Here is a 25527-nt window from a genome sequence, read left to right on the forward strand (position 1 = left end):
TCGCTTAGTTCCTCTGCCTGCTGCAGTGTCGCAAGACTAGTCCGCGTCGAGGCAAAGAGTGACACGCAGCCCCCACGACCGGCTTCATTTCGTGTCCGGAACGAGCTTGTCCGTCGGCATGGTCCAATCCACGCTCGTGAGCTCGAACGAGCATTGCGAGAGAGACTCGCGAAAGCGGCGGTCATATCTGGAGCGACTTTTGGCCGAGCTTCGTTCGGATGTGCCTTCCCGCCGAGTGACACACTCATGTTGCACAGAACACAGCCTCGTCTCTCGTCCCCTTCCCTTCCATTTCCCTTCGATGATACTGTGTAGAGGCGTTACTTTCCTTGATCCACTTGGCCTTGCGAAACAGCTCTCATCGCTTCAGAATGATTCAGCCAACGCCTTCGCCGATTCGGGTGGTGCCATGTCACCGACACTGCAGACCCCAAGCGGCAGCGCGGAACTGCGGGCCAAACCCGAACTTGCATCAAAATCCAATCTCGCTTACAGTTTTCTTGCCTGTCTCGTGCGTGATGTGCTTCGTGATCGACGTGCAGCACTTCCAGGGTTTTTGTTTACAGTTTAAACGTTGTACCACAAAAAAAGGGGTCATGAAAAAGATGCCCAAGAATTGATGCGGAAAATCAACGCATAAATCTTGCATCGATCCATACAGGCAAGCGTCGAACCCAGCTGCACCTGTCGAACATGCAAATATGTTAGCTTCAGGTGTGCTATGCAGTACATGCTGCATCGAACGAATCCAATGCAGCCCTCTTCTTCGCTCATGCTCTATGAGGCTGTTTCATTACACTGCGATCAGCTGATTGCATGGGCGAACAGATATGCGCGCATCGCCCCGGTAGCCGCAGCTGCCAATCCGGATTTCCGCTGCATTTGAGCTTGGAGCTAACTTTGCCTTATCAAACGGACGTCTTTTGCATGACAGCCTCGTGGACGCACCAGCCCACATGCAGGCTGACTCGACCGCTCGAGTCCAACTCGGTCTCGACAAGGCAGCCATTCTCTGCACAGCCTACACCTCGCAGATGCACCTGCCGCGAACAAACAAGCTCATCCGTGCGTGCTGCATGATGAAATGATATCGTCCAAGGCACATGTTGATACAAAGCACATTGCTGTGCTATACAGTCCATCGTCTCGGTGATCGACTCACTTCCGCTTCCTAGGCGAGGTGCCGTTTACCCCACCAGCTGCCGCGGCTGCGGACAATACCGACGCACCACCCGGGGATTCTACCACCCACGATGCATTGTCTGCCCTCGCTCCGCCAGCCGGCTCCGCAGCCTCGTCCTTGTCCAGCGCCCACTGCCGCACTGCATTCCACACCTGGACCCGGCGTCGCTTGACCGCAGCCAGTCGCGAACGTACCTCCTCCAGCCTCTCCACGTATTCCCTCGAGTCCGCCGCCAAGTCCTGCAGACACTCGAGCGCCGCTAGCACAATCGATCGTTGTTCGGGTGCCGGCAACAAGGTCGTCTCGATCGCCGCTTCGTTGGCTGCTTCTTCTGCCAGGCCAGCTTGCGCACGTGCAGTCTGCGTCGCTGGCGAAGGCGGCACAAAGATGGGCTGACCCATATCGTCGAGACGGGGGATCGCCAGACCTTGCTTGGTTACGAACAGTCTGTCCAGATGCGATAGTGCGGGGTTGTCGGTGACAGAGCCAAAGACACTCGCAGACGAACCGTCTGCCTCCTCCGCATCCGATCCGTCTACGTCCATGCCGTTGACACCGTTCTGATGACGTTCGCCTTGCTCTGCCTCGTCGCCTTTGGGTTCGGGGTCTTGATTCCATCCGCCACGTTCCATCGCAGCCCAGCATCGTCCCACGGCACGGCCCACCACCCCTTCGCTTTCGATCAGGTCCAGCGCCGTCTTGCCGAGAGCAGCAATGTGAGGGTTGCGGAACGTGTGACGGAGGGTGTGGCTCGTCAGCAACTGTCGTGGCGTGATCGCGGGCTTCAGAAGCGTCGGTGCGAGCGAGGTGGATGTGAGATGCTCGGGTCGATCGAGTCTCGTTCCGCTCAGACCTGCAATTCCACCGTCAAGTCCTAGCTCGGCATCGATCCGTGCTGCCTCGGACACATCGGAAGGCAAGAGTCGACCTCGTGCATCTCGTCGCGCATTGCTCGGAGCGTCGCTCGGGATGAGACCGTTGCGGAGAGCAGGGAACTGCGCCAGCATCGCCTTGTCTTCCTCGGGCATGGCAGACAAGAGTGCGCGCATGTTGTCCTTCTGCATCGCCTCGACACGGTGTCGTACTCGATCTCCGATCTCCTTCTCCATGCGCATCTCGGTCCATCCGCCCAGCTTACCGCGGCGCACCCAACGAGCTCCCTTGTCGCGCGAGAGCTTGTTGCCTCGATTGCCGCTGCGGTTGCCGTGGCGTCGCTTGCGTTCGTGGGCGAGGCGCATCGCCTCCTCGTCCGAGTCGGAGCTGTCGAAATCCTCCACAGCATCGTCCAGGCGGGCAGCGGGAGGGATATGTGGCAGTGAGGCGCGCTCGATCCTGCTCGCAAAGGGACGCTCGGACGGCTCACCGCGTATGCTCGAGTCTGGGACGGGGAAGTCGTCAATGTCGATCATCGTGGTCGAAGGAAGCGCGTTGCGTGGCATGGGTGCGAAGCGATCGGCGGGCGACGGCTTCGAGACAGGCTTGCGACGGTAGCGGCGAGAGGAAGCAGCAACGTCGTCTCCATCCGCTCCGTCGGTGCGCTTCCTCTTCGAGGTGTAGTAGCCGTCGTCAAAGTAAATCTGCGAGTAGGATGGCGCAGGGTGGTAGGTCTGGAGCGAGAGAGGCAGGGGCGGGTTCAGGTCCTTGTCCTCCTCGTCCGTCAGGTCAACACCGAGAGCACCGCCGACACCATAGCACGAGTCTGAGTCCGTGTCGGTATAGTACTGAGGGTGATCGTTGCCGGGCAGCGAGAGCCAAATGAGTCGAGCCTCTTCGTTCTCGCGAGCGATCATAATCTCGCGGTCACGCTCTGATTCGCGGATTCGTTCGCGCTCGCGTTCCCGTTCGCGCTCCGCACGCTCGAGCTCGCGCCGTCGGTCCTTCTCGCGAGCGCGCTGCTCTCGATCCTGAGACCGCTCGGACGGATGAGATCGATCCTTAGTCCTCTCCCTCTCAAGGCGTCTCTCATGACCCGAGCTGGGTGCGGCCGAGCCTCTGTTGGCTGTTCTTGAGCGGTCAGGATCCAGGTTCGAAGGTCTTGACGTAGACGGGTCGTCCCTCTCGACCGTGGCACGACTCTGCGACTCTGTCGGCGCCGGCGCCTCCGACATCTGTGCATCGGTGCCCACTCGCGGTGTCGCAGATCGTTGACGAACCTCGGATGGCTTCTGCAGATCCCTCGACTGCCTTCGACCAGGCGCGAGGCTAGCATGGCTCGACTCTTCCTTTCGTGCCAGCTCTGAGCCCTCAGAAGGGGCGGCGTTGATCGTCTCAGATACAACTGTCTCAGGCGCCTGCGTCGGCTCTGCTTGCGATTGCTCGAAGGCCTGTGACTGTGGCTCGCCCTTGATTCGAGGTTGAGACTGAGGACGCTCCTGCAGTGCCGCGTCCTGCATTTCCGCCTCTGCGGTTGCGAACTCGCCGGCTGGTTCCGCTGGAGCGGGAGCTTCGGGGCCATCCGATGGAAGCGCAGGCGTGTGAACAGAGTCATCGATCTGCATCGGCTCGGGCTCGGGCTCGGCAGGTGCTCGAGAGGCGACCACCGAAGGCTGCGCTGGAGTGACGACCTTGTCGTCGACTTCCATGCCGCTTGCCTCGTCTGCTGTAGAGACAGTGTCGGCGACCGCATCTGCAGCGCCACTCTCCGTGGGCCGCGCTTTGGCTGCAGACGGACTCGCGTCGTCGGTCGTTGCTTTTTCCACGATTTGCGAGACTTCTTCGACGGGAACAGAGTCGGTTTGCTCCTTTGCTGGGGTAGCGCTACCAGTTGCTGCATCTGCGTCTGGCGCAGCTGTAGCAGTAAGCGCGGGTGTCGTTCGGTCTTCAGTCGTTTGTGGTGCGGACGACTCCGCCGCTGGATCTTGAGGCTTGTCAGAAGTTTCAGCGGAGGCGAAAGCAGCAGCATTCTCAGAGCCGGTCAGCTCCGGAACAGGTGCCTGTGGCGTGCTCACCCCGGAGGATGAGACGGGGGCGGCGTCATTTATGGGAGGAACTTGCCCAGACCCTGTACCGCCAGATTCCGTTGCTTGCGATGCCTGAGCCTTTGAATCGATTGCTTCAGGAGCCGAGGCTTGATCGAGATCTGTCTCTATGCTGTCTTTTTTCTGCTCATTGTCGACGGTAACGATTGGATCTGTCGGCAGCTCTGGAGTCATTGGTTGTTTTGGTGAGTCCGCATCTGGATCAGCGATAACTGCAGCAACCGACTGTGACGGTGCTGCTCGAGAGTCTGTGGGTTTGGTGGCTTGACTCTCGGAGATCTCGCCTTCTTCCTCGTCGACGATTTCGCCCTCCTCGGCCTCTTCGTCGTACACTGCTTTTGCCGGAACGATTGCTGGGGCATCGGCGGCATTGCCTGCCGAAGCAAGGGGCGAGATATTCGCTGACGAGCCTGGCTGTGACATGATGGATGACGAGTGAAGGTCGGGCAGCGTCGATCTGTCGCTGTGCTGTTCCTCTGAACACCTGCAGAATATTGATCGAATGGAGCCGGCCAACGTTCCGTGCGCGAGCAAGAGGTCTCGAGGCAGCCGACGGCGGTGTAGGGGGGATACAGAATAAGTCGAGAGCGGACAAGAGGCTTGCTCGCCGAATGGGAGAGGATGCGGTGAAGTCGCGAGGATGGATGTGGACGAGATGGTTGGCTTCGACTTGCTGCTTCTCCGCTTTCGAAAAGCGGTCTAGCCAAACCAGGGACAGAGAGCGACACAGACAGAGTGCACATCCGCACTCTTGCTGCTCTTGCCCCTCGGCGGCAGTCTCGAGTCGTGAGACGCGTAGGTTCCGTGACCCGAGCTGACCTCCGCGTAATCAGCCTGACTAAGCGAAATTTGCCAACTTTTCGAAGTTCCAGTCAAAATCCATGTTGCTGCTCCTTGCTTCTCGTGTAAGCCTCCTCCTCATCTACATTGCGCCTCAAGTATAGCTCAAACATGGTCGCAGCACGCAGGCAGCGACAAGCGCAGAAGTTGCAGGAGCAGCAGATCTCCAAGGCGCTCACCGACTCCAAGCCAGCTAGCAATCATGTTTCCTTCGATGACGACGAGGACGATGACGCCGACGCCGTTCGCAGCGCTCCATCTACTTCAGATCCTAAACTTGGCGAGCAGACAAACGCAGGTCCCGATGATGACAGCGAGGATGACGACGCTCCCATCGAAGTCGTGAGCAATAAGACATCACGCAAGCAGGCTTCGCAAGACTCGGCTAGGCTCCGAGCACAAGAGAAGGCCGAAAAGGCGAAGCGTCGAGCAGCAGGGAGGAAGAAGGTCGAGAAGCAGAATCAGAAAGAAGCAGCTCAGGACACCTCGGAGGGGCTGACGGGGGCGAAGGATGAGGAAGACCTTGCTCAAAGCAGCAGCGAAGCAAGAGATGCGGATAGCGACGCCGAAGCTGGCCCGTCCAATCGACTTGACCCTTCGCTCTTTGCCGAGGTCTTCTCCAGACCCGTTTCGACACCGCGATCCATCTTGAAGAAGCGCTCGGCCGATCAAGAAGCTGATGAGGTAGCCAGGCTCCAAAAGGAGCGCAGACTGAAGCGCAAGAAGCAGAGGGCAGGCGGTGTGGTCCAGGGTCGGGATGGAATGCCAATGAAGATGACCTCCGAAGGAACCATCCTCCGTGCACTCAACACCTCGAGCAACCACAAGACGAGCTTTGATGAGCCACAAGACACGCAGATCGAGGAGCCACTTGACGAGATGAAGAAAGCCACACCACTCGATCCGTCTATTTCGTTGCCGAACGCCAAGGCGAGAGCATTCAAGAAGCGAACCTTGTCCAAGAAGGGAGCCTCGAAAGGATCTGCTTCCACCAAAGGCTCCAACGCCAAGCCTCAAAAGAACGAGGACGACCCTCTGGGACTCAACGACCCCGCTTTCATGCCTGGGGGCGAATTCTACCACCTGATGAACAAGAGCGCAAAATCCAAAAGCGAAAAGTCGGGTCGTCAGCAAGAGGCAGCTTCGGCACGTCTTGCCTTCCGCGGCGGAGGCGTGCGCAAAGATGCTGTCTCTGTGCTGCGCGCACGAAGCCGCGGCGCACCTTCAGTGGGCTTCGCTCGAAGTCAGCAAGATTCAGACGATGATTATTGAGCCCCGAGCGCACTTTCGTGTCTCTTTGAGACGCTTCGCACAGCATTCACTTTAACATCACCCTGTACTTGTATCCCGCTTCCCGTCATTCATACCATGCACGCTGTTTGTCAGATGTTTGTGTCTTGAATTGCGTGCTGCATGCAGCTTTTGTCATCGAGCCTCGAACACGCTCCATATTGGAGGAAAGCCCATGTGTGGGCCCTTTTGCAAGACGAGCATGGCCTTTGAATGAAGAATGTATCCCTTGATGTAGCCCTGATCGACCATGCTTGCGACGATAGCTTCGACATCTTCGGATTGCAGACCAGCGTCGTTCCAGGCTATACGTGCGGCCGAAAGCAGGACATCGAGGCGCATGGTCGGAGGGGCCGATGAAGCATGCGCAGGTCCATGCGAGAGACCCAAGCTGTGCGAATCGTTCGTCACGAACAAAGGAAGCCGCCGTCAGTAATTAGGCCCTTTCTTACCACTTGAAGTTGGCAACTACTCACCATTTGCGGGACAGATTGCGCCAGAGGCTGATCTGCAGCTTTTCGCGCAGGATCAAGTAGAGTCCACGCGCTCTAAACCAGTCCATGTGTCGTTCGAGTTCGTTGAGCGCTGCAGATGCCTGCCCGCTCTTGAGGTAGTGCGTCAACCTGCCGTAGACAGGCGACAGGTTGGCTGCATCGAGAAGGGAACCGTGTGGATATCTGCCCAAAATGAGGTACGTGGCCACGAGTGGGATCAATATCGACCTCTTGTTCTGGAGATTCCTGAGCGTGCAGTTGTCGAATGCCCAACGAAGGTGGGTAGATGCGGCTCGGATGTTGTGTTGAAAGAGACGCAAGCGTCCAAGGTAGTAGCGATAGGTGACACGATCCGCCTTGGAGTAACAGGCTTCCCCCGAATCGTCGTCGACGCCGTTGTTGCGCGCAAAGAGGCGATTCACTTTGAGAGCGTTCTCTACGCTGCCCAGCACAGTCTCGCATAGGCGAGTGTTGTTGAGCTTGAAGTACGCCTTGAAGCTGAGGTTGGCCAGCATGAGCACCGCAGCACGTTTGGTCTCGGACCCGGGAGCCTGCGACCGATCGTTGCCCGCCATACCGGCTGCCTTAGAGAGCTTGCCTGCTGCGTCTGTGGTCTTGCGCTTTCGTACTGCGTCGTTGCGTTGATCTACAGCCATAGCCAGCGTGACAAGGCTCGAGGCGAAGAAGCGGAGGCAGGGGACGAACCAAGTCGCATCGGGTAGCGAAAAGAAGGCGGAAGCGCGCGAGTAGACGAGCGCCCATGCATCGTACGCGCGATCCCAATCGGTCGGGTGCGGGGGCTCTGTGGACGGTGCGGCGTATTGAAGGGGAGCATGATCGCGAATGTACGAGAGAAAGTCGGCGACGAGCGTCTGGAAGCGATCCGAGTCGGTCGGTGCTCCAGATAACGGAATCTGGCCCATAACCCAATCAGCGAGGTCTCGGCGTGGCTGCAGGGTGACAAAGAAGCGGTAAAGGTCAGACATTGCATCGAGCGTGCTTTCTGGCAGGGAAACACGACACTCACGGTCTTGTTCAAGTCGTTCTGCAAAGCGGAGAAGGTTGTCGCATCCACGCGAAAGGCGGCCAAAAGGGAACGAGCATCTTGCGAGTAGTACGCACGCTTGATGTTGGCTACATGCTGCTGCAAAGCAGCCATGGCGGCGCGCTCTCCTCCCAAAGTATGCTGTGCGTTCCCAGAGCAATGACGAGACGGATGATCCGACAGATGTGCGCGATGGTCGATTGAGCCAAGATTCGTTGGTGGTTGAAGCATCAAGTGTGACTTGACCCAAAGGTGGTCCAAGCATGCGAGCTTCTCGCAGACCCTTGCAGGTCTTGCATCGCCCCGATCTATTTGCTCCGATCTTGTTGGGCTGCTAGACCCACGACGACTCGGCTCCGTTCAGACAGACATATAGCGAGCGCGTACAGGGCAAAAACCAATTTTCCAGACTTGCCGTGTCGCTGTGGGCGGAAAGGCTTTGGCTGCTGAGCAAAGAAAGAAAAAGGTTCTCTACGACGGCGAGAGAAATCAGCGTCGGTCGAGCGGCAGCTAAAGCTGCTGCTCCATGGCCTTTTCCCTTTTCTTTTGCGACTGACAGGTCAGGCGGGCAAGACGGGCAAGAGCCAGACGCCCTTTCTAGCCTCCATTTCCAGTCACGCAGTCCGAGCAACGCGAGCGAAAGGACCCTCTCGCTGTGTGTCTGTCTTTCCCTCTCTGTTCGGTGTCGCACAGTCTGCGTGCTATACGGAAGCCCGTCTGTGCCAACCGCTCCCGGCATCCCTCGCTTCCTCCTCGTCCATTCGTCTCGGACGACCCTCTCTCTAGCTCTTTCGAATCGTACCGGTCTCTGCACGCAGACCTTTGCGCATTCTACATCTCCCTTCATCAAGAAGCTGCGCCCAACGTTTTCGACCTGTACGCTCCAGTGGGCACTCTCTCGTCCATCTCGATTATTCGGCATCTCGGTCGACTCAGCTTCCAGCCTCTGGCGATAAGCATTTGCTCTTCTCCCGTTGCCAGCTTGCCGCATATTGCAACAACCATCAGACGCACCTTGGCGTAGTCTCAGCCATTCGAAAGACCTGCATTTGTCCGCTTCGAACAACCTCGGCTGAGGGCACAATCTTCATGGCCATACTCAACAGCCTGGCTTTTCCCATCTGCACACACACATGAGCGAGGAACGGACAGGTGAGGTGGCGGCCGCCCAACCTCCTCCTTCCGAACAGCAAGCGGTCGACAATGCTGAGCAGCATGTCGGCCCCGTCGACGCATCTGCCACGCCTGATCACCAAAGCGTAAATGACACAGGGGCCCAGCAATCTGCCGCATCACATACAGCTGCGGTCAATGATGAAGCGCTGCACTCAACCATCACGGCATCCACGTCCGAGCGTGACGTCGAAGCCTTGACCGCCCTGCACGAACGCGCCGAGAATCTGTCCGACAACAGTGCAACCGCCTCAGCAGCGTTCAACCTGGCAGCAGCAGCGTCGTCATCGCAAATGGCGGGTATACCTGCAAAGAAGTTCACTTCGCTCAATGTCAACAAGCGCTTCCTCGAAAAGGCGAGCCCGACCCCTTCTGTCGCTTCGCCAGCCACTCTCAAGCTCGGCACCTCGGCCTCGCCCCTGCCAACCCATCGTCTCTCGTCGCCATCCGCCACCTCTCGATTGACATCCGCGAAGCTTTCCAGCGTTCCTAAACCTCAGCCGGCCGGTTGGGCCACAACCAAGCCGGCGACTGCGCCAACCACAAAGACAGCTCCGTCGTCGCAGCCTCCCGCACTTGCCGAGTCGACGGCAGTGCCTGCTCCCGCCTCCGATGCAACTCCAGCTGCTCCCGCATCCGCAGACCCGTTGCCCGCAGAAGCATCTGCACCTCTGCCGAAGGCGGCGCCGAGTCCTAAGCCCAGCAATCTTTCAACGTCACAGGCCGCGAATGGTGCTACGGCGGCCGTTGCCTCGCCACGGTTGGTTAGCATGGGTAGGGATTCGCCGAGGCCAGGCTCTGCTGGTCTTGACAGTGGCTCCGGCCAAGGCAGAGCTAGTCCAGGTCTTCGCAACGCCGCGCTCGGCTCGTCTTTGCGAGCTCCGAGTCCTGCCAACGTCAGTCGAGCTCCCTGGGCCGGTGTCAAGTCTGGCCTCTCACCTCATCCTCCTTCCACGCGAGGAACCAAATTGTCCGACTTTCCCACCGCCGCCGAAGCCGCACGCGCAAAGCAGGAGCAGGAGGAGAGGGCTGCAGCCGCTGCTGCCAGGGAGTCTGCCAGACAGCAAGCCGCACTTCAGGCCCTCGACCGTTTCAGAGGCACATCGCTTGGTTCAGGAAAGCACTGGGACGAGATGGAGGACGAAGACGGAGGCTTCCTCGGTGAGGTCGTCGAATTTGGTGACGGGTCGCAGTACAAGATCCCTACATCCAACGATGGTTCTCGCGGAGAAGCGGATGATGGTCCGCCTGTGTCCAAAGAGGACCGCTTCAAGGACGTCAGTCACGACCGCAGCTGGCCTCAGCGCGATCTGGCACGACCTGCTCCGACAGCTCCGGCCGAACGAGCCAGACCAGCAGCAGCTCAGCCACCCGCGTGGGGTCCCATGAAGAATCGTGAGATGGCAACATCAACTCCGAATGAATCTTCGCAACCTTCGGCTCGACCGTCTCGCTCAGAGCAACGAGCCGAAAAGGTCATAATCCCCACCACGGGTGCTTCCGTCTCACTCCGGTCGCCAACAGAAAGTAGAGACGTGTCAGGGTTCTCGTACGGTCGCGAGAGAAGGCCGGGACTTGGCGCAACACCCTATGGTGGCCGACAAGAGCAATCCGGCCCTCCGCCATCTTCCAACCCTACCTCCACACAGGCCGCAAGGTCTTGGGGTCCTCTTGCTCAACGACAGGCTTCCCTCAATCCAGGATCCGCACCACCCCCTGTCGCACCCACCAAAGCACCCACCGCCGCTGATATCAGCGTACCGCGTGTAAGCGCGGCTCCGACAACCGCCGTACCTGAGCCGGCCAGAGCTGTCGCCCCGCTCCCCTCCGCTGAGCAGCAACAACAGCAACAGCAGCAGCAGCAGTCACAATCTGCGCCACAGCCGATTCGCGAGAGGCACGAGGTGCCCGCTCGCGAGCCTCAAACCTCAGCCGCCAAGCCGCTCGGTGCCAATGGCCGCCCGCTCCCGCCTCATCTCCTCGTTGCTGGTTCTGGCGACAGCCGTCCACCTATGCAAGCGACGACGAACAGGCCTCTGCCTCCTCACCTCGCCCAGAACCTACGCCCCGCTGTACCTGCGCAAGCTCCCGACTCTGTCGGCCGCAAGACTTCTCATGCTTACGAGGAGGTGAGTCGACCGGACGTCACCGCTGGATCGTTGTCGGCGCCATCCGCGAACGCTGCGAATCGCATTCCATCGGATCGCGAGCCGTCTACCTCTCAGTCCCAGCAAGCATCGATCGGGCGCACAGATAGCCAGCCTCGAGCGCCCTGGGGTCCCAAAGCCATGGCTCAGACCAGAATTCAGTCTTCGGCTGATGCGCCCGAGCGTCAGCCACCTCCTCCAACGCAAGTACTGCCTCCTTCGTCCGAAGCCGTTCAGGAAGAGGACGTGCATGCTTCCATCGAGCGTGCTCGAAAGCGACGCCAGGAGGAAGAGCAAGCGCGACTTGCCGAGAGGGAACGTGCTCGCCAAAAGGCTCTCGCCATCGAGGACAGAATTCGGGCAGCACAACAGCAGAAAGAAGCCGAGGCGCAAGCAGCTGCGCAGAAGCAAGCGGTAGAGGCCAAAACAGCCGCCATCGCCCTCGCCAGCGAAGACTCCTCGTCACTCAGAAAGTCGGGTCCGGCAGACAGCGTTGCGTCCTGGAGGACCGCGCGCCCAGAGGGTTTCGCAGCACACCCGGACTTCAGGAAAGCGCGTCAGCAGCAGGCGCCAGTGTCGCCGACCGACCGCATCGTTGCCACCTCAGCCACGAGTCCAAGCGAGCAGATTCGCGACGGCAGAACCGTGTCGTCGCAGCGTGCGCCTCGTCTTGATGACGAGCGCATTCTTCATCGACGAGACCAGAGGACGGCACAGTATAAGGACCAGCATGAGCAGAGAAGCGCACTTATCAATAATCAGCTCACTCGATCTGGTCTGGATCCCGAAAGCGAGGCACGATTCGCAGAGTTCGTCGCCAAAGCTCAAGTAGCTGACGCTCCCAAAACCATTCTTTCGAGACCCGTCAAACAAGCTTCTGCACCTGCCACACCCTCTGCCCCGGAAATTCGCGTTGATCCATCCGCGCCGAGACCGAGCACAGACGCAAGGTCACAGAAGATTGCAGACCGGTCCACTTCCAGAATTCCTTCCGCCTCGAAGCCTAAAGACGCCGCGACGCAAGATAGATCGCCTCGGATCGCAGCAGCCACGTCTGAAACTCCGGCAGTGCCTGTTGCGGCGCCGGTTCCGGTGCGCTTGCACCCCGTCGTGCCCAAGGAGAGCCTCGAGACTAGACAGGAAGCCGCACTGGATGCACCACCTGCCTGGAACCGCTTCGTGGTTCACCTGAAGCCTTCGCGCCCACGACCCAAGCTAAACCGCTACCAGCAAAAGCAGCTTTTCGCCCGTATTGCGGCCATGAAAGCCTCCGGCCGAGCGGTCTATCCCCTCACGTGGGATCCTCCTCTTGCCCATCTCTCGTTCAAGACGCTCTCACGGGACGATCAATTGTTTCCCAAGCGTTATCATCGTGGCACTGTGATTGCGCCAGTCAAGCTGCCGTCGCGCGTGTTGCCGCGCGGGCTTCCTCCCATTGTGCCGCATATCATGTCGCAGACCGCCGGTCCGGGTTCGCGAAAGCAGGCTCGTTTCGATCTGACTGCCCACCAGTCAGAGGCTCAGAGCGCGTCCGGACTGGGTTCACGATTTGCCGCGGACGCACCCTCAACGACCTTGTCGCCGGCAAGTCAGATTCAAGTCCGCTTGCCCGGTCATCACGGCACTGTCGTCCAACCTCACGCTGGAGGCCACGTGTCTGGTGGCCTGCAGGCGGATCGACGCGACCGTCAGGTCGATGCGACCACTGACGCCATCATCGGTGAAGTTCTCTCCTCCGGCGCGCCTCAGTCTGCCTTCGACGATCGCACCAGGGCGGCCTTCCGTACAGCACCAGCACCAGCAGCAGCTGCTCCTGGCTCGCTTGGCCCTCTCGATTATCCACAGAACGGATACTCCGTCGACAGCTTCGGTTCTCAAAACGGCACCGGCGCCTACCGGGCCAAGGGGCGCCGTGGATCGAATGCTGCTGTGGCGTTTTATGACGAACGCCAAGTCAGCACGCCCTCGCCTGTCTCGTTCATGGTCAACAGCGAGATCAAGGGCGACGCAGCAGGCGCGCGAGGCTCGCTCTCGCCCTTTGCCATCCCCGGTTCCACTCGAGCATCGCAGACCCAAACACCAGCCAGTGCGGGATCGATGCTACCATCACCCAGCATGTCTACGCAGGGGACGTGGGGCCAGAGCTCGCTCACCTTCCCCGTCCTGGAGACGCGTTCTTCCAATCTGGCAGACCGTGACCACATCAAAAGCGTATGGTCGCTCACCACCAATTCGAATGCTGGCGAGCTGCAAAACTCGCTCAAGGACATTGGAGACGACTTCATGCCTACCACCCTGCCTATGAGCGTACACGACTTCCGCGCGGACGACGGTCACGCAAGAGGCGCCCAGGATGACAATGACTCGTGGGCCACCTTCAACCGATACCAGCAGCAGCAGCAGTACAGTCGCGGTCAGCACGAGATGAGCTCGCACTCGCGCGACCTGTCTCCCGTGAACAGTCGATCCAACGGGTTTGATCCGACCTCTCGCAGCCCAGCTCTGGGTATGGACGCCTCTGCGGCGGCTGCGGCACGCGCCCGTGAAGCCGGACAGCATTACTCTTCGGTCTCACAGCAAGCATCCAATGCCTACTCGTCTCTTAATGGTGGGGGTTACGGACAGCATCAGACGTCCTCCTACTCTCCACTAGAGCGGCAGCAGGATGGAGGGAGCGGTCTGGGGAAAAGCGCCTTTGGAGCGTACAGTGGCTATGGTGGCGGTGCGTCTGGCAACCAGGGATCAAGTGTCACGACCGACGCACTGTATTCAACTTACAGCGCAGGTTCAATGACGCCTAACCGCCAGTCGTATGGACAGTACGGCTCGCACGCTTCAACTGCTCGCTCTGCGCCCGGATCACCTTACGGCGGAATGAGCCGTCACGCGGGCAGCCTGAACAGCGGCGTCTCGGGCTATTCACTCTTCCCCACTGGCGGCAGCGGCACCTCGACTAGCAACAACGTCGGCTCGAGGAACTCGCAGACGAGCAACGGGATGGACGGACTGGGTGTCTTGGACGACACCGCGTTCGGGACGGGCAGGAGCCAATTTTACGGCGCTCGCGGCTACCCGTCGCAGCAGCAGCAGCAGTCGTCAAGCCAGCAGAATGCGACAGGTGCTTCAGGCACCTGGCCTACCTCGGCCACCGGCGCTGGTGGCAACAGCAGCATCAGTGTTGCCGGTAGCGTGCTGCGACCTGCAGCTAGCGTCTTCAACCCGTCCAAGTACACGGCGCAGCGAGCATCGCAATCGCAGCAAGCACGGCTCGGGCAACACACGTCGCCCGCGTCGCAGCAGCAGCTTCAGTCGCACCACCACGCGCAGTCGGACTACTCGCTCGATCCCACACCGAGCAGCAACAGCGTTGGTCCGATCGATCAGCGTGAGAGTGGACAGTACGGTCAAACGACTGCGTCTGGTGGCGCGTATGGCTCCGGTGCGGGATACTCTGCTTTTTCGACCGGCGCGGGTGTATGGTAGAAAGCAGGCTAGTTGTTTTGGGAAGGAATCTTTTTGACATTTTCATTACATTTGTTTCTGATTCATGGTTTTGAGTGAGTGTGAGCTGTGAGCGGCGAAGATTGAGTTCGGCGTGCTGAGGATGGTGTACCTCGAGTGGCGAACTTGCGACGCCAGCAATGCGGTGCGAAGGTGGTGTGGCGATGTCCGAAGAGGGTCACACAGACGTGAATGCCGAGATGCATTGCAATCCCTTCTAGCTCCTACGCTTGTGCAACCCAGCTCTCGCTACTGGAAACGAGTTTTATGTTTTCAGAAGTGATTCCAATGTTTCTCTTAAGCGCATCGAGCCAGGCTGGTCCCAGGATCGGAGAGGTCAAAGAATTCAGGTGTCAGCAGATACGAGACTGCACTCGAATCATCACACACAAGAGTCTTCCCTGTCCTCAGTACCGACCGTTGGACTGCACTGCCGAGATCTCGGACCCTTCAAAGAGTTACACGGCACAGCGAGACGATGATCAGATGGATCAGGCTCTTCATTTACGAAGGAAAGAGAGGCTAGGAATACGTGGTATAGGACGTCGCAAAACACGTCAAAAGGTAGTCAGAAGCGTGAACGGGTAGCTCGTATAGCTAGAAGGAATCGCAAGAGAAACAGAGCATCTTGCAGAACATCTCTACATTCCTACGGCGGAAAGGACATCAAGAATGAGCAGCCTGCTCTGAGGAGCTGGCACCCTCCGAGGTAGGTGTGCCGACAGCATCGTCAGTAGCGACGTTGGTGTGGTCGCCACGCTTTGCGCCCTTCTCGAGGTCGCTGGCACCGTCTTCGATGATGTCCACGTCGTCGCTGATGAGGTGACCCTGCTTGTCGTATCGTCGGGGCGTGATCTTTTCCTTGCGCACGACATCGTAAGGGTTGATCTTGCTCGAGTGCGCAAAAATAGCTGACATCTCCTCGAGCGATCGACCGGCTGTCTCGGGGAAGATGAAGAAGGTGGTGACGAGAATGACGAAGTTGAGCACTGCGAAAACGACGTACGTCTGATAGCCGATGTTTTGGAACATAACCGGCGTTACCATGACGACCATGAAGTTGAACAACCAGTTCGCACTCGTCGAGATACCGTTAGCCTGAGCACGGATAGCGAGAGGCGTGATTTCGGCAGGGTAAAGCCATGTCATGCCGAGCCAACCCCAGGCAAACGAAGTGTTGAAGAGGAAGTAGAATACGACCGAGGCGACAGGAGGACCGTTGCCCGAGTTCTTGATGCGGGGAACGTCGAGAACGGCGAGCACGATCATGCAGATGCACTGGCCGGCGGCACCACCAAGCATGAGCGGGCGACGGCCCATCTTTTCGATGAAGAAGACGGCGGCCCAGGAGGCGATAAAGTACTCGGTACCATTGGCGGCGGCGAGGATGCGAGAGTTGATGTCCGAGAAGCCGAGGTTCTCCTGGAGCGTCTTTCCGATGTAGTAGGTGATCAGGTTGATACCCGAGATCTGCTGGAACATCTGCGAGATGAAACCGAGCACGGTTCGGTGGAAGTTGCGCTCGGGACCATTGGTGAAGATGTCGGAAATGCGGGTCGTCTTGGCAGCCTCGAGCGAAGCAGCAATCTCGCGGAGCTTCTTGCTGACAATGGGGTCATCGACGGGGACATCGTCAAGAGCAGCCACAACGACACGAGCCTCCTCTTCGCGGCCCTTGAGCATGAGCCAACGAGGCGACTCGGGAAGGAAGGCGGTGACGAAGGTGGGCAAGATGAGCACGAGCTGGAGGGCGAGGGGCAGACGCCACGAGGCTTCGCTGGGCTCGAGGAAAAAGCAGCCAAAATCGACCCAGTAGGCCATGGCGATACCACCAGTGATCATGGCACCTTCGACCATGATGAGCATGCCTCGCTTATGAGGCGGCGAGCATTCACTCTGCCAAACGGGGATGGTTGCGGTGTGCATGCCGTTGCCGATGCCGAGGATGACACGGAAGACAAAGAGCTGGGCCAAACTGTACGAAGCGGTGCAGCCGATGGCACCGATGGCCATGATGATGGATCCAATCCAAATGTTGGCACGACGACCGAGCAGGTTACCCAAGTAGAGCATGGAGATGGCACCCACAAAGCATCCGAGCTCGTAGACACCGGTCACAAGACCTTGAAGCACGGCAGCATTGGAAGTAGCGCTGGTTCCGGTGGTGTCGATCTCGGGGAACTGTTTCAGCCATGAAGGAAGCGTGTAGAGCGAACCGAGCACACCCTGATCGTAACCGAACAAGAGGAAACCAGCCGAAGCAGCGAATCCAATGGCCCAGTTGAGCTTGATACCGCGAAGGCCGATGAAGGTAGGAACTCCACCGGTCTCGGGCGTGCCTTCTTTCATACCCGCGAGACCCATGATGTCGATATGGAGAACAAGCGGCCAGGGGAAAAAGACACGTGTGGAAGAAGGATAGTGAGGGGAGACCTTGTGATGGGCGTATTTGAAGAGGAGACGCCGTTTGCTTGATCGAGCGAGGTGTGGTGAGGAGAAGAGAGGTGATGAGAACAAAGGACCCCTACCTTATATATAAAGTATGCAGACAGATCCGACACGGGCGAGGGTAAAGTCTGAGGTTGTTGTGCGAGCCCAAGTGATGTCGAAAGCCAAGACTGGGCGGCTACGACGGAACACAAGGCACAGTACGAGAGGAGCGTAGCAGCTCAAGATGAGTTGGCAGACGGGCGAAATGAAAGCGGCACCGGTGCAGCTCGCAATGCGGCGACGACGATGCAGTGCAGCAGAGGAAGATGAAAGGAAGCGGGAGGCAGAAGGCCTTGACGGTGTCGAACGATTGGCTGCACTCGCGCTGCAAGGATGCTTTAGCCGAATGAGGGGGGACAAACCGAGAACCGGACTTGGAGGGATTCAGCCTTGACGGTACTGCTGGATGCTCGTCGTTTACGCGCGTGTGTCGAGTGACCGGCCCTTCCATTGCGAACCCACGGAATGAGAGTGACATCTACGCCAAGAATAAGGCCGTGATCCCGTCGGAGTGCTCTCATCACATCACATCACGTCGCGTTGTGTCGTATCATCCCACCGTCTGACCTTGAATTTGCAAGCGCCTGACGAGGGTGCTCTGACCTTTCTAGCGGCAAGGACAGGAAGGGCGGGCGAGCAGAGGCGGATGCTCCAGTAGAATTGCAGCGGAACACGACGGCGGAACTGGAAACCTCGTCGATCTGGCATGGCTGTCGAGCCTTGTTTCTTTGCTTCTTTCTCGTGCTCAAAGTGGGGGAACAGCGTGAAGGCGGGCAGTAGCACAGTGGCGCGAAGCTCTGCGGAGGTGCATAGGGGGTTTTCTGCGAGGCTTGAGGGTGTTTACAACGGAGAAAAAAGCGAGCATGCGCCCCAGCCAATGAGCCCGCAAAGCGGGGTTGAGATGCGCCGCCTCCTTTTCTTTTCCTCTTTGCATGCAGCATGCCGGCGATCAAACGACACCGAAGCCGCCTTTGCTTCTTTTTCGGCGCCGCCTTCGGCCATAAATGCTCAAAGTGTCAGCGCTGCTTGTCCACGCACAACGTGTACGAGCAACGAGGCCCCTTTGGGCGGCGCTAGCAGTTATAGTTCCTGAGCTAAGAGGCGATTGCCCTTGGCGCGCGCTAAGAGCTTGCAGACCACGCACAGAGGCGGATGACCTCCGATCGTTGCTCATTTTTTTTTTACGATTTCAATAATTAAAACAGTCCATTATTTCGATGAACAAAAAAATTTCCGCGCAGCGGAGTTGGAACATGAGCGGCAAAATGACGTTCTTCCCAGCAGACTCCGCCGCCTGATCGGCCGCTCGCCTTATTTCGCCGTCGCGACCATGTATATGCCGCATGCTGCACTGGATACCATGGTGTCGCGATTGTCGGATTTCAAGGCTCAAAGGACGGACCTGCGGAGCGAGGATCGGATGGTTTCGGACACGATGGACAGCGAAACAGGCAGAACGGAGCACGAAATTCTCTCCAGGGAGTCTCGTGGGTTGCACCCTGGACGAGCTAGGAACGCTTCCCATCGTCCAACATACCAAGCGACTCGCTTATCCGTTTGGCTTCACACGCTACCGACCAACATTAGATTACATGAGCTGGTTGACTGCCCTTGCCACACTGGAGTTTCGTTCAACTGCCTTCGTTCTGGCGTCCTGATCGCAAGACCCTGTGGACCACTGACCAGTGCGGGGTAAGCAGCTGGCTCGGCTTAGAGCCGCATCCTCTTTCGGCGCGCGCCGAACCGCTCGTTCTGATCCTGCGTCGACTTTGATCCGGAGCTCGCTTAACGCCACGCAGGCTCTCGCAAGCGAACGTTTCCACGCACCACCGTACCTGGTAGCTTTCCCACCTCGTCCTTGCTCTTCATCCTTCATTTGCAGGCGGAGATTTTGAAGTTCGATGGCCGTAGATTAAGGTGCTCGTTCACAGCACAAGATCGGCGGCGTTCGCCAGAACGTCTTTCGCTCGAAGGGAGCCTCTCCGCATTTGAAGCGGTCACGACGCGACTGCGGCTCGCTAAATTCACACGCTCTTTTGCCGAGGTCCTCCTCACCACACCCTCGAATTTGCCAACTCGCACCGTACCATTGGTCGATGTCCAATGAGGGCTGTGCTCCAGCTAAGACGCACCCACAACGAAACATTTATTCTACCGAGGCCTTCCGTCCTGCACGCTGTACCATTCCGCCTTGATTCATCAAATCAATACTCTCTGCACATCGCCGGTCGTGTGCCCTCCGCTTGCCTAAGTGTTTAGCGCGCGCACGCACCCCCTCTCAGGCCGCAGCTGCGGCGACTAAATCCAAACTTGTCCGGCGAATTCGTCCCGAATCGTAGCCGCCTTCCGCGCGAATGAAGAACGATCTCGTCGAAAGCAGAGGAAGAAAGAAAGCTTCGGGCCCATCGCCTAAAGTAAGGTCACTGATCGGGAACGGCATCGGAATCGTCAAGATCATTGCACCCCGGCAGCCCTTACTTAGTACCTCAATTTTTATCGAGTTCATTCTCCGACCGGCAGCGACAGCATCACGCTAGCAACAACGCCGTCATCAGGAACCTGAAAAAGTGTGATTCTACGCTCAGCTGATCACAGACGAGATCGAGGAAGCAGGGTCCCTGTCTTGTACCGGTACAAGTGCGCAAGAACCGGCATTCTGGTCAACTCAGAACGCCCTTTTGGCCGCTCGAAAAAAAATAACAGAGTCAAATTGGAGTTCGACCAAAAGCCGCAACAACTCCGATCGCCGACGTCATCGCGCTTCTCTCCGCCAAGAACGACAAGACCTTGCTCACGACCTGCACGCGTGCATTCGAACAAACCACCTTCCGAATCCATCGGCACCATTGCTCCTTCTCCTGCAGCAGGATTGGCTGTCGGTTGAAAAAGTAGCCGATACCCATTCTGCAGCCCATAATGTGAGACTGACTTGCAGCTGCGACGAATTCTTCCTTCGCGCTCAAAAATCATCGTTGCCAAGCGTCGCTTTCGAGTCTTGACGACCGAAATTGCGGCTTAGCGAGCCGTGTACCGACCGAGCGGTCCGACTCAGATTCAGACGGACATGGCCGCGAAAGCCAAGGGTACTGCAACCGTTCGTCCGAGCATCTTCTCGTTCCTACATGAGTCGTCCCGATCGGGGCACAGGTAGGTCCAGATCACACAAGGCTTTGAGTCATCTCAAAGACCTTGTCCAATTCAGAAGAAGCAAGCATCAGCAGGATGGACAATCAACGGTACTGCTGGAATCTATATGGACAATGAAAGGGGGAGCTCCGACCTGAATGTAGTTGGCAGGCACGCAAGGAGGGATTCACAAAGACTACCTGGCCATCAAGTCCACCAGATGCGCCCAGGCTTTACGTACTGATTCTCCAACAGATTCTGCAGATCGGTCTGTCGCTGCTTGCCCAACGTCGCACTAGCTTCGTTCGTATCCAGGCTTGTCACCACCGTTTCGATATTTGGCTCTCCCTTTTTCGCCCTGGTCTTTTTCCCGTCGAAGCGATCCTGCATCCAGTCGATCGCTGCAGCACATCCGGTGAAGCACAGGATGATGTGTGCCGACAGCTCGTCCCGCGTGTAGTCGATGCAAGCACCTGCGGCGCTCCACGTCGTAACGAGGTCGTCTGTTGTTTTGAAAGGTACGACCTCATCGTGGAGCGATTGGTAGATCTGACACGGCATAGTTGGTACGAGGCCGTAGTTGCCCATCTTGTTTTCGCCGAGCACTTGAGCAGGAATACCAGTGGTCAAGATGTCCTGCACGTCAAAATAGGTTCCGAGCACGTCCTTTTCTATGTTATGGGCCATGACGTCCTTGAAGCTCTGCGTCCGAGCCATCTGAAGTGCGGCTTTTCCGGTCTTGTTGGCATGCTGATCGAGCCATTCTTGCAGATACGTATAGGCGTTGGCGAGACCTTGCATGACTCCTACGATCAGTCCTGCTGCTACACCTTTGTTCGTGTGCTCGGCGATGGCCTTGAGATCGTTCGGCAAGCCACCCATGCTAGCTCCCACAATGTATTGTGTTAGTTCGGCAGCGTACGTCAGCTGCAACTGTGCAGCCCAACCCACTGCAAGCGCGCCTCCTGAATAACCCCACATCGTGATCTTTGCTTTGAACTTTCCTTCCGCATCCTTACCCACGCCCATCGGCTCGAAGTTCAAAGCTGCACGGATGGAGTCCAAGAAAGCATACCCGGACTGATATCCAGCACCAAACGCGCACGTCTCGCTCTCGTAATCCGGTACCACCGTGATCCAACCTCTGTCCAGACAAGGAGCGATAAACACTTGTTCCGAAGCCGCTCCCAGGGTGTAATCGTTCCCCGCTCTCAAAGCGTAGCTGGTCCTGAAATTCGTTGCGGCGGAATCGCTTTTGGCGCCGTAGATCATGACGCGATACTTGCCGTCGCTGTCTGGTGCTGCTGTGGATGGACATAGAATGGTGAGAACGGTGACTTGGGGTGTCATTCCATCTTGGGCTTTGGTCTTGTAGGCGACCTGCCATGCTTGGAGCGGTGGATCGTCGAAGCCGGGGAAGTAGACGACTTCGATGGGACGCGAACGTAGTATGGAGCCGCTGGCAAGAGCGGAGAAGTCGGATGGCCGGTCAGTGTAGAAAGGATCTTGCGAAGGAAGCAGGATCCCCGCCTTCTTAGAGAAGAGCCTGACGGAATTAGAGGTATCATGATCAGCAAGAGGTCAAGTAAGGGAGCCTAAGTGAATTCCGGTATCTGTACCCACGATTTGAAACCGGCGAAGCATCCTTGCACACTATTCGCTGTCTTGTCCATGGCTCTTACAGACTTAGTTACTGGCAAAGGACGATGTCCGCCCGGATGGATTTTCCGACGAGGAGAAGTCGAACCTATAAGGCTTCTATGTCTTGTTCTGGGCTGAGATTTCCGCGAGGTTGGAATGACGGTAATGACGAGGGAGATACACGAGAAGGACAGGAGCGGCTGACCCTGTACGACAACGAGGAGACAGGGCTTGTTGACAAGACAACTTATACTTATACATTGATTGAAGGGGGTCGCCCCTCGAAAAGGTCCACCGCGCGATGCTTTGCCCCCGGAAACGCACCTCCGAACGGCTAGTCTGGCCCTCGTCTCATGTCCCATCAGCGAGGCACAGTGCAAGCTTCCGAGGTACGTCTCTCTCCCTAGATGGGGTGAAGCTGATCGGCTGCGCGCCAAGCTCGACCATCGAATAAGCTAGCACCACTGAATCAGGGGCTCGCAGCTGATAGCTGTCACATTAGTGCAAACTCTAAAAAAGAAATCCGCGACTTTCATGCAGTGCGTCGATCATGGACCTTTCCGAAAAAGAAGCGTTAGGGTACGGGATGGGGCTTCGCGACTGCAAAAGCAGTGGAATCCGCAGGGCGGTCGGGCCATCCAGTGGTAAAACCATGGTGTTTTGCTGGTCGGCAGGGTCATGCCGATGGTTGCTACATCGCCGAGCAATGGTCGGATCGTGACACTTCGCATTTCCTTTTCGGGCAGGTCCATGCGGTGGGGGTGGGTTGGACATCTTCTCACCCACCACGAGGTTTCGATTGTTCCCACGGCGGTACTTGGAACAATTGTGTGTGCACCGAACCCACCTCGCAACCATCAAGGCCGGAGTAGCGTGCGTTTTTGTGCAATGTCGAGACACAACGAAGATCGTTGCGACACCGTTAGGAGGACTGGACCCTGCTGATCCATTGCAAGATAAAAATGTTAGAACGTCGTTTCAACGAAGTAGATTTTTTACCTGGCTTTCTCAACCGTGCGAGAAACACCTCGTCCAAAATGTGAAATTACCGGACCGTAGATCCTGGCTGCATCGTGACATGTTCAGCATGGCCAAAGCTCCAATCACAGCGAGATACCGGTGTACAATGACGGTCGATGCTGGCCCGCCAGCTCCTGCTGGGGATTTTTATCGATCGATCGAGACATTTCCGACACTTTGCGTGCTTTGCCGTTGATCTTCGGAGAAAGCCTTTGAACTCGCACGTTTCCGGGAAGCAACACTTTCCTTCTACTCTTCTCTATCAACACTCTCTTTCCATTCCGTCGACAGACTCTTCCTCACATCATTCAAAATGGCTTTCTACGTTGTTGGTGACGTTATCGAGTGTAAGTGTTTCTCATGCATCGAGCGGATCGGTGACACAGCCGGTGATGTTGGTGCAGCTGCAGCTGAAGGTGGAACAGACACTGATACCTTTCTCGTCTTGTATTCCTTCTCATCCTATCGGCGACGTTTGCTTCGCTTTCAGACCGACCTTTCGGCGGCGACGTCAAGTCGGGCAAGATCGAGAAGATCGACGTCAAGACTGGCGGTCACGTAAGTAGATCCCGTTCGAACAAAGCGTGGTTCGTGCTCAGCAGCCTGGCTAACCTGGCAATTCTCTCGCGCATCCGTCAAATTCTATAGGTTGACATCAAGTACCACGTCAACGGCGAGGAGATCATCTCGACCCAGATCATTGGCAAGAAGGCATAATCCTGTGCCGTCTCACATCACTCGACACTGTCCTGATCAATAAATCCCAATCGATCTTGATTCTCAACGGCAACTTGCCTAGCTGGTAGATTGTATGCGCTCTCAAGAGCGTGCTCACCAACATCGTCCGGCCCGAACCCGATCTCTTCCACAGACTGGAATTGCTCGACAACACGAAGCTGAAACAAAATTTGTTTGCATCGGCGTTCGTCAAACGGTGCCTTCCGCCGCCTTGTCACTAGTCACATCGGCAAGCCCTTCTTTGGAGGACTTGGTGCGACCAGACATTCGGCCCTGAACATAATCCTGACCAACGATGCTGAGCGCATTCGACAGGACATCGACGAGCGACTCTTCGACCCATTGGTTCTCCTCAAAGGGTACATCGACTGTTTTGCCAAAGACACGCAAACGGAAGAGAGAGACGAGGATGAGACGGTCAGCAAGCTCTGTCCGGGGGAGAGAGTAGGAGTCGCTTCAGCCGTGAGACACTTACGCCAAGAAGTAGGAACAGCCTGAGAAACCGTCTTGTGACTGAGCCCGTGCTGCGGGTCTCTGAGCAGGATCAAAAAGAAGAGCGACTTGTTGGAGTCCGTCGAGCTCCCAACAGCACCCGCTTCCGCATCTCCGGGGAGATCAGCGAGACATGCCTGGATGCGTACGAACACGGGACACGTCGTGATAGGCAACGCATCCGCCGTCACTCTTGCGGGTGGAGCTGCCACCTCGTGCTGTTTGATGCACTCGTCCAAGTTGACTTTCGCCAACTTGAAAGCGGCCGCGAATCCTTCCACGGCATTCAAGTCACGATCTTGCTCTCCACCCGTCGTTGCCGTCTTGGGTTTGGAAGCCGGCGTTTCGATCTGCGCCTTGTTGACGATCAACTGCTGCTCCGTAGCGTCCGAATCCACTTGCTCCATGACTTTTGCCAGCACCTGATACGTGACGTCCGAGATCCCATCGTATCCGACCATATCGTGGCTCAGCGTGACCTGAATGATCTCGTGAGCTGCGATCGGCGGTGCCACAGCGTTGACGATATCCGTCCAGCCTCGCTTGCCCACTTTCGTCACTTCTTCGCTCCATTTCTCCAGGTTGGCCTCCTTGACGAATCCGCGAACGCCTTTGGCCAGGTCCCAGCCCTTGGAGCCGAGTTCACGAGCTTGCTCAGCTTGTGTCGGTGCGCGTTTTTCGAACTCCTGTCGCGCTTGATCCGCAAATTTGGTGGCTTGGGAGAAGAGCGAGCTTCCCCAGCCTGACCATCCACCGCCAGAACCCGACGCTGATGCAGACAAGTTTGTGTCTGCTGTCTGTGCTGGCTGGTCTGACTTCATCGCATTTGCGGCGGCAGGAGTCTCTGAGACCACTGACGACGTCGGCTGCTCCGTCTCGGTCTTCACCGGGGCCACTGCAGATGCTACCGATGATGGTGCTGCGCTCTCGTCCTTCTTCCGCAGCGAGGCCCTACTGCTGGATGCAGCCCTGCTCTGCACTAGACTGTCGAGATCGTCGAGCAGGCTTTGCGCGTCATCGGGTGCCTTGCCGTCGTTGGATCCAGTACCCGACGTGGACTTGTCGGCAGATTTGCGAGGGGGTCTGGTGGGTGACTCGGTCCCGAGATTGTCGAGATCTGCGAGTAGATCGTCGACATCCTTGCGATTGCGTCTGCTCATGATGAGAGCTGAGTGATTGAGGTGTCGATGAGGTGGTTTGATATGTGTGATTGATTAAAAGTAAGACGGGTGGTCCGAACGCGGATTTCACTGTTGAATGAAAAAGTCGTTCTCAGCACACAGCTCAAGGAAGCAGGCCAGCTGAAAGTCAGGACCCTGAAAATCACGCTCCACCTCCGCAATTGGCTGCACGAGAGTGCATGACCAAG

The 25527-nt window shown here is 57.5% G+C and overlaps 8 protein-coding genes across 8 annotated transcripts; 2 read left to right on the forward strand and 6 right to left on the reverse strand.

The window, feature by feature from the left end:
* Positions 1–1158: 1158 nt before the first annotated feature.
* On the reverse strand, positions 1159–4584 carry PHSY_003889 (hypothetical protein; the record flags this gene model as incomplete). Its single annotated transcript, XM_012334506.1, has 1 exon — positions 1159–4584. The coding sequence occupies one exon, from the start codon at positions 4582–4584 to the stop codon at positions 1159–1161; it is 3426 nt and encodes a 1141-aa protein (XP_012189896.1).
* A 528-nt stretch (positions 4585–5112) lies between these two features.
* On the forward strand, positions 5113–6273 carry PHSY_003890 (hypothetical protein; the record flags this gene model as incomplete). Its single annotated transcript, XM_012334507.1, has 1 exon — positions 5113–6273. One exon carries the CDS (start codon positions 5113–5115, stop codon positions 6271–6273), a length of 1161 nt encoding a protein of 386 aa, XP_012189897.1.
* Positions 6274–6763: 490 nt separating this feature from the next.
* Positions 6764–7944, reverse strand: PHSY_003891 (COP9 signalosome complex subunit 12; the record flags this gene model as incomplete). Its single annotated transcript, XM_012334508.1, has 2 exons — positions 6764–7735; positions 7813–7944. The coding sequence occupies 2 exons, from the start codon at positions 7942–7944 to the stop codon at positions 6764–6766; spliced, it is 1104 nt and encodes a 367-aa protein (XP_012189898.1).
* A 1019-nt stretch (positions 7945–8963) lies between these two features.
* Positions 8964–14633, forward strand: PHSY_003892 (hypothetical protein; the record flags this gene model as incomplete). Its single annotated transcript, XM_012334509.1, has 1 exon — positions 8964–14633. One exon carries the CDS (start codon positions 8964–8966, stop codon positions 14631–14633), a length of 5670 nt encoding a protein of 1889 aa, XP_012189899.1.
* A 684-nt stretch (positions 14634–15317) lies between these two features.
* Positions 15318–17015, reverse strand: PHSY_003893 (hexose carrier protein; the record flags this gene model as incomplete). The annotated part of the gene is made up of 1 exon (XM_012334510.1): positions 15318–17015. One exon carries the CDS (start codon positions 17013–17015, stop codon positions 15318–15320), a length of 1698 nt encoding a protein of 565 aa, XP_012189900.1.
* Positions 17016–17277: 262 nt separating this feature from the next.
* Positions 17278–17619, reverse strand: PHSY_003894 (dolichyl-phosphate-mannose--protein mannosyltransferase; the record flags this gene model as incomplete). Its single annotated transcript, XM_012334511.1, has 1 exon — positions 17278–17619. The coding sequence occupies one exon, from the start codon at positions 17617–17619 to the stop codon at positions 17278–17280; it is 342 nt and encodes a 113-aa protein (XP_012189901.1).
* A 2855-nt stretch (positions 17620–20474) lies between these two features.
* On the reverse strand, positions 20475–22766 carry PHSY_003895 (lipase 2 precursor; the record flags this gene model as incomplete). Its single annotated transcript, XM_012334512.1, has 2 exons — positions 20475–21813; positions 22465–22766. The coding sequence occupies 2 exons, from the start codon at positions 22764–22766 to the stop codon at positions 20475–20477; spliced, it is 1641 nt and encodes a 546-aa protein (XP_012189902.1).
* Positions 22767–23855: 1089 nt separating this feature from the next.
* Positions 23856–25318, reverse strand: PHSY_003896 (hypothetical protein; the record flags this gene model as incomplete). The annotated part of the gene is made up of 2 exons (XM_012334513.1): positions 23856–24034; positions 24142–25318. 2 exons carry the CDS (start codon positions 25316–25318, stop codon positions 23856–23858), a joined length of 1356 nt encoding a protein of 451 aa, XP_012189903.1.
* Positions 25319–25527: the final 209 nt, after the last annotated feature.

This window comes from Pseudozyma hubeiensis (assembly GCF_000403515.1).
Source record: "Pseudozyma hubeiensis SY62 DNA, scaffold: PHS38, whole genome shotgun sequence".
Classification (NCBI taxonomy): Eukaryota; Fungi; Basidiomycota; class Ustilaginomycetes; order Ustilaginales; family Ustilaginaceae; genus Pseudozyma; species Pseudozyma hubeiensis.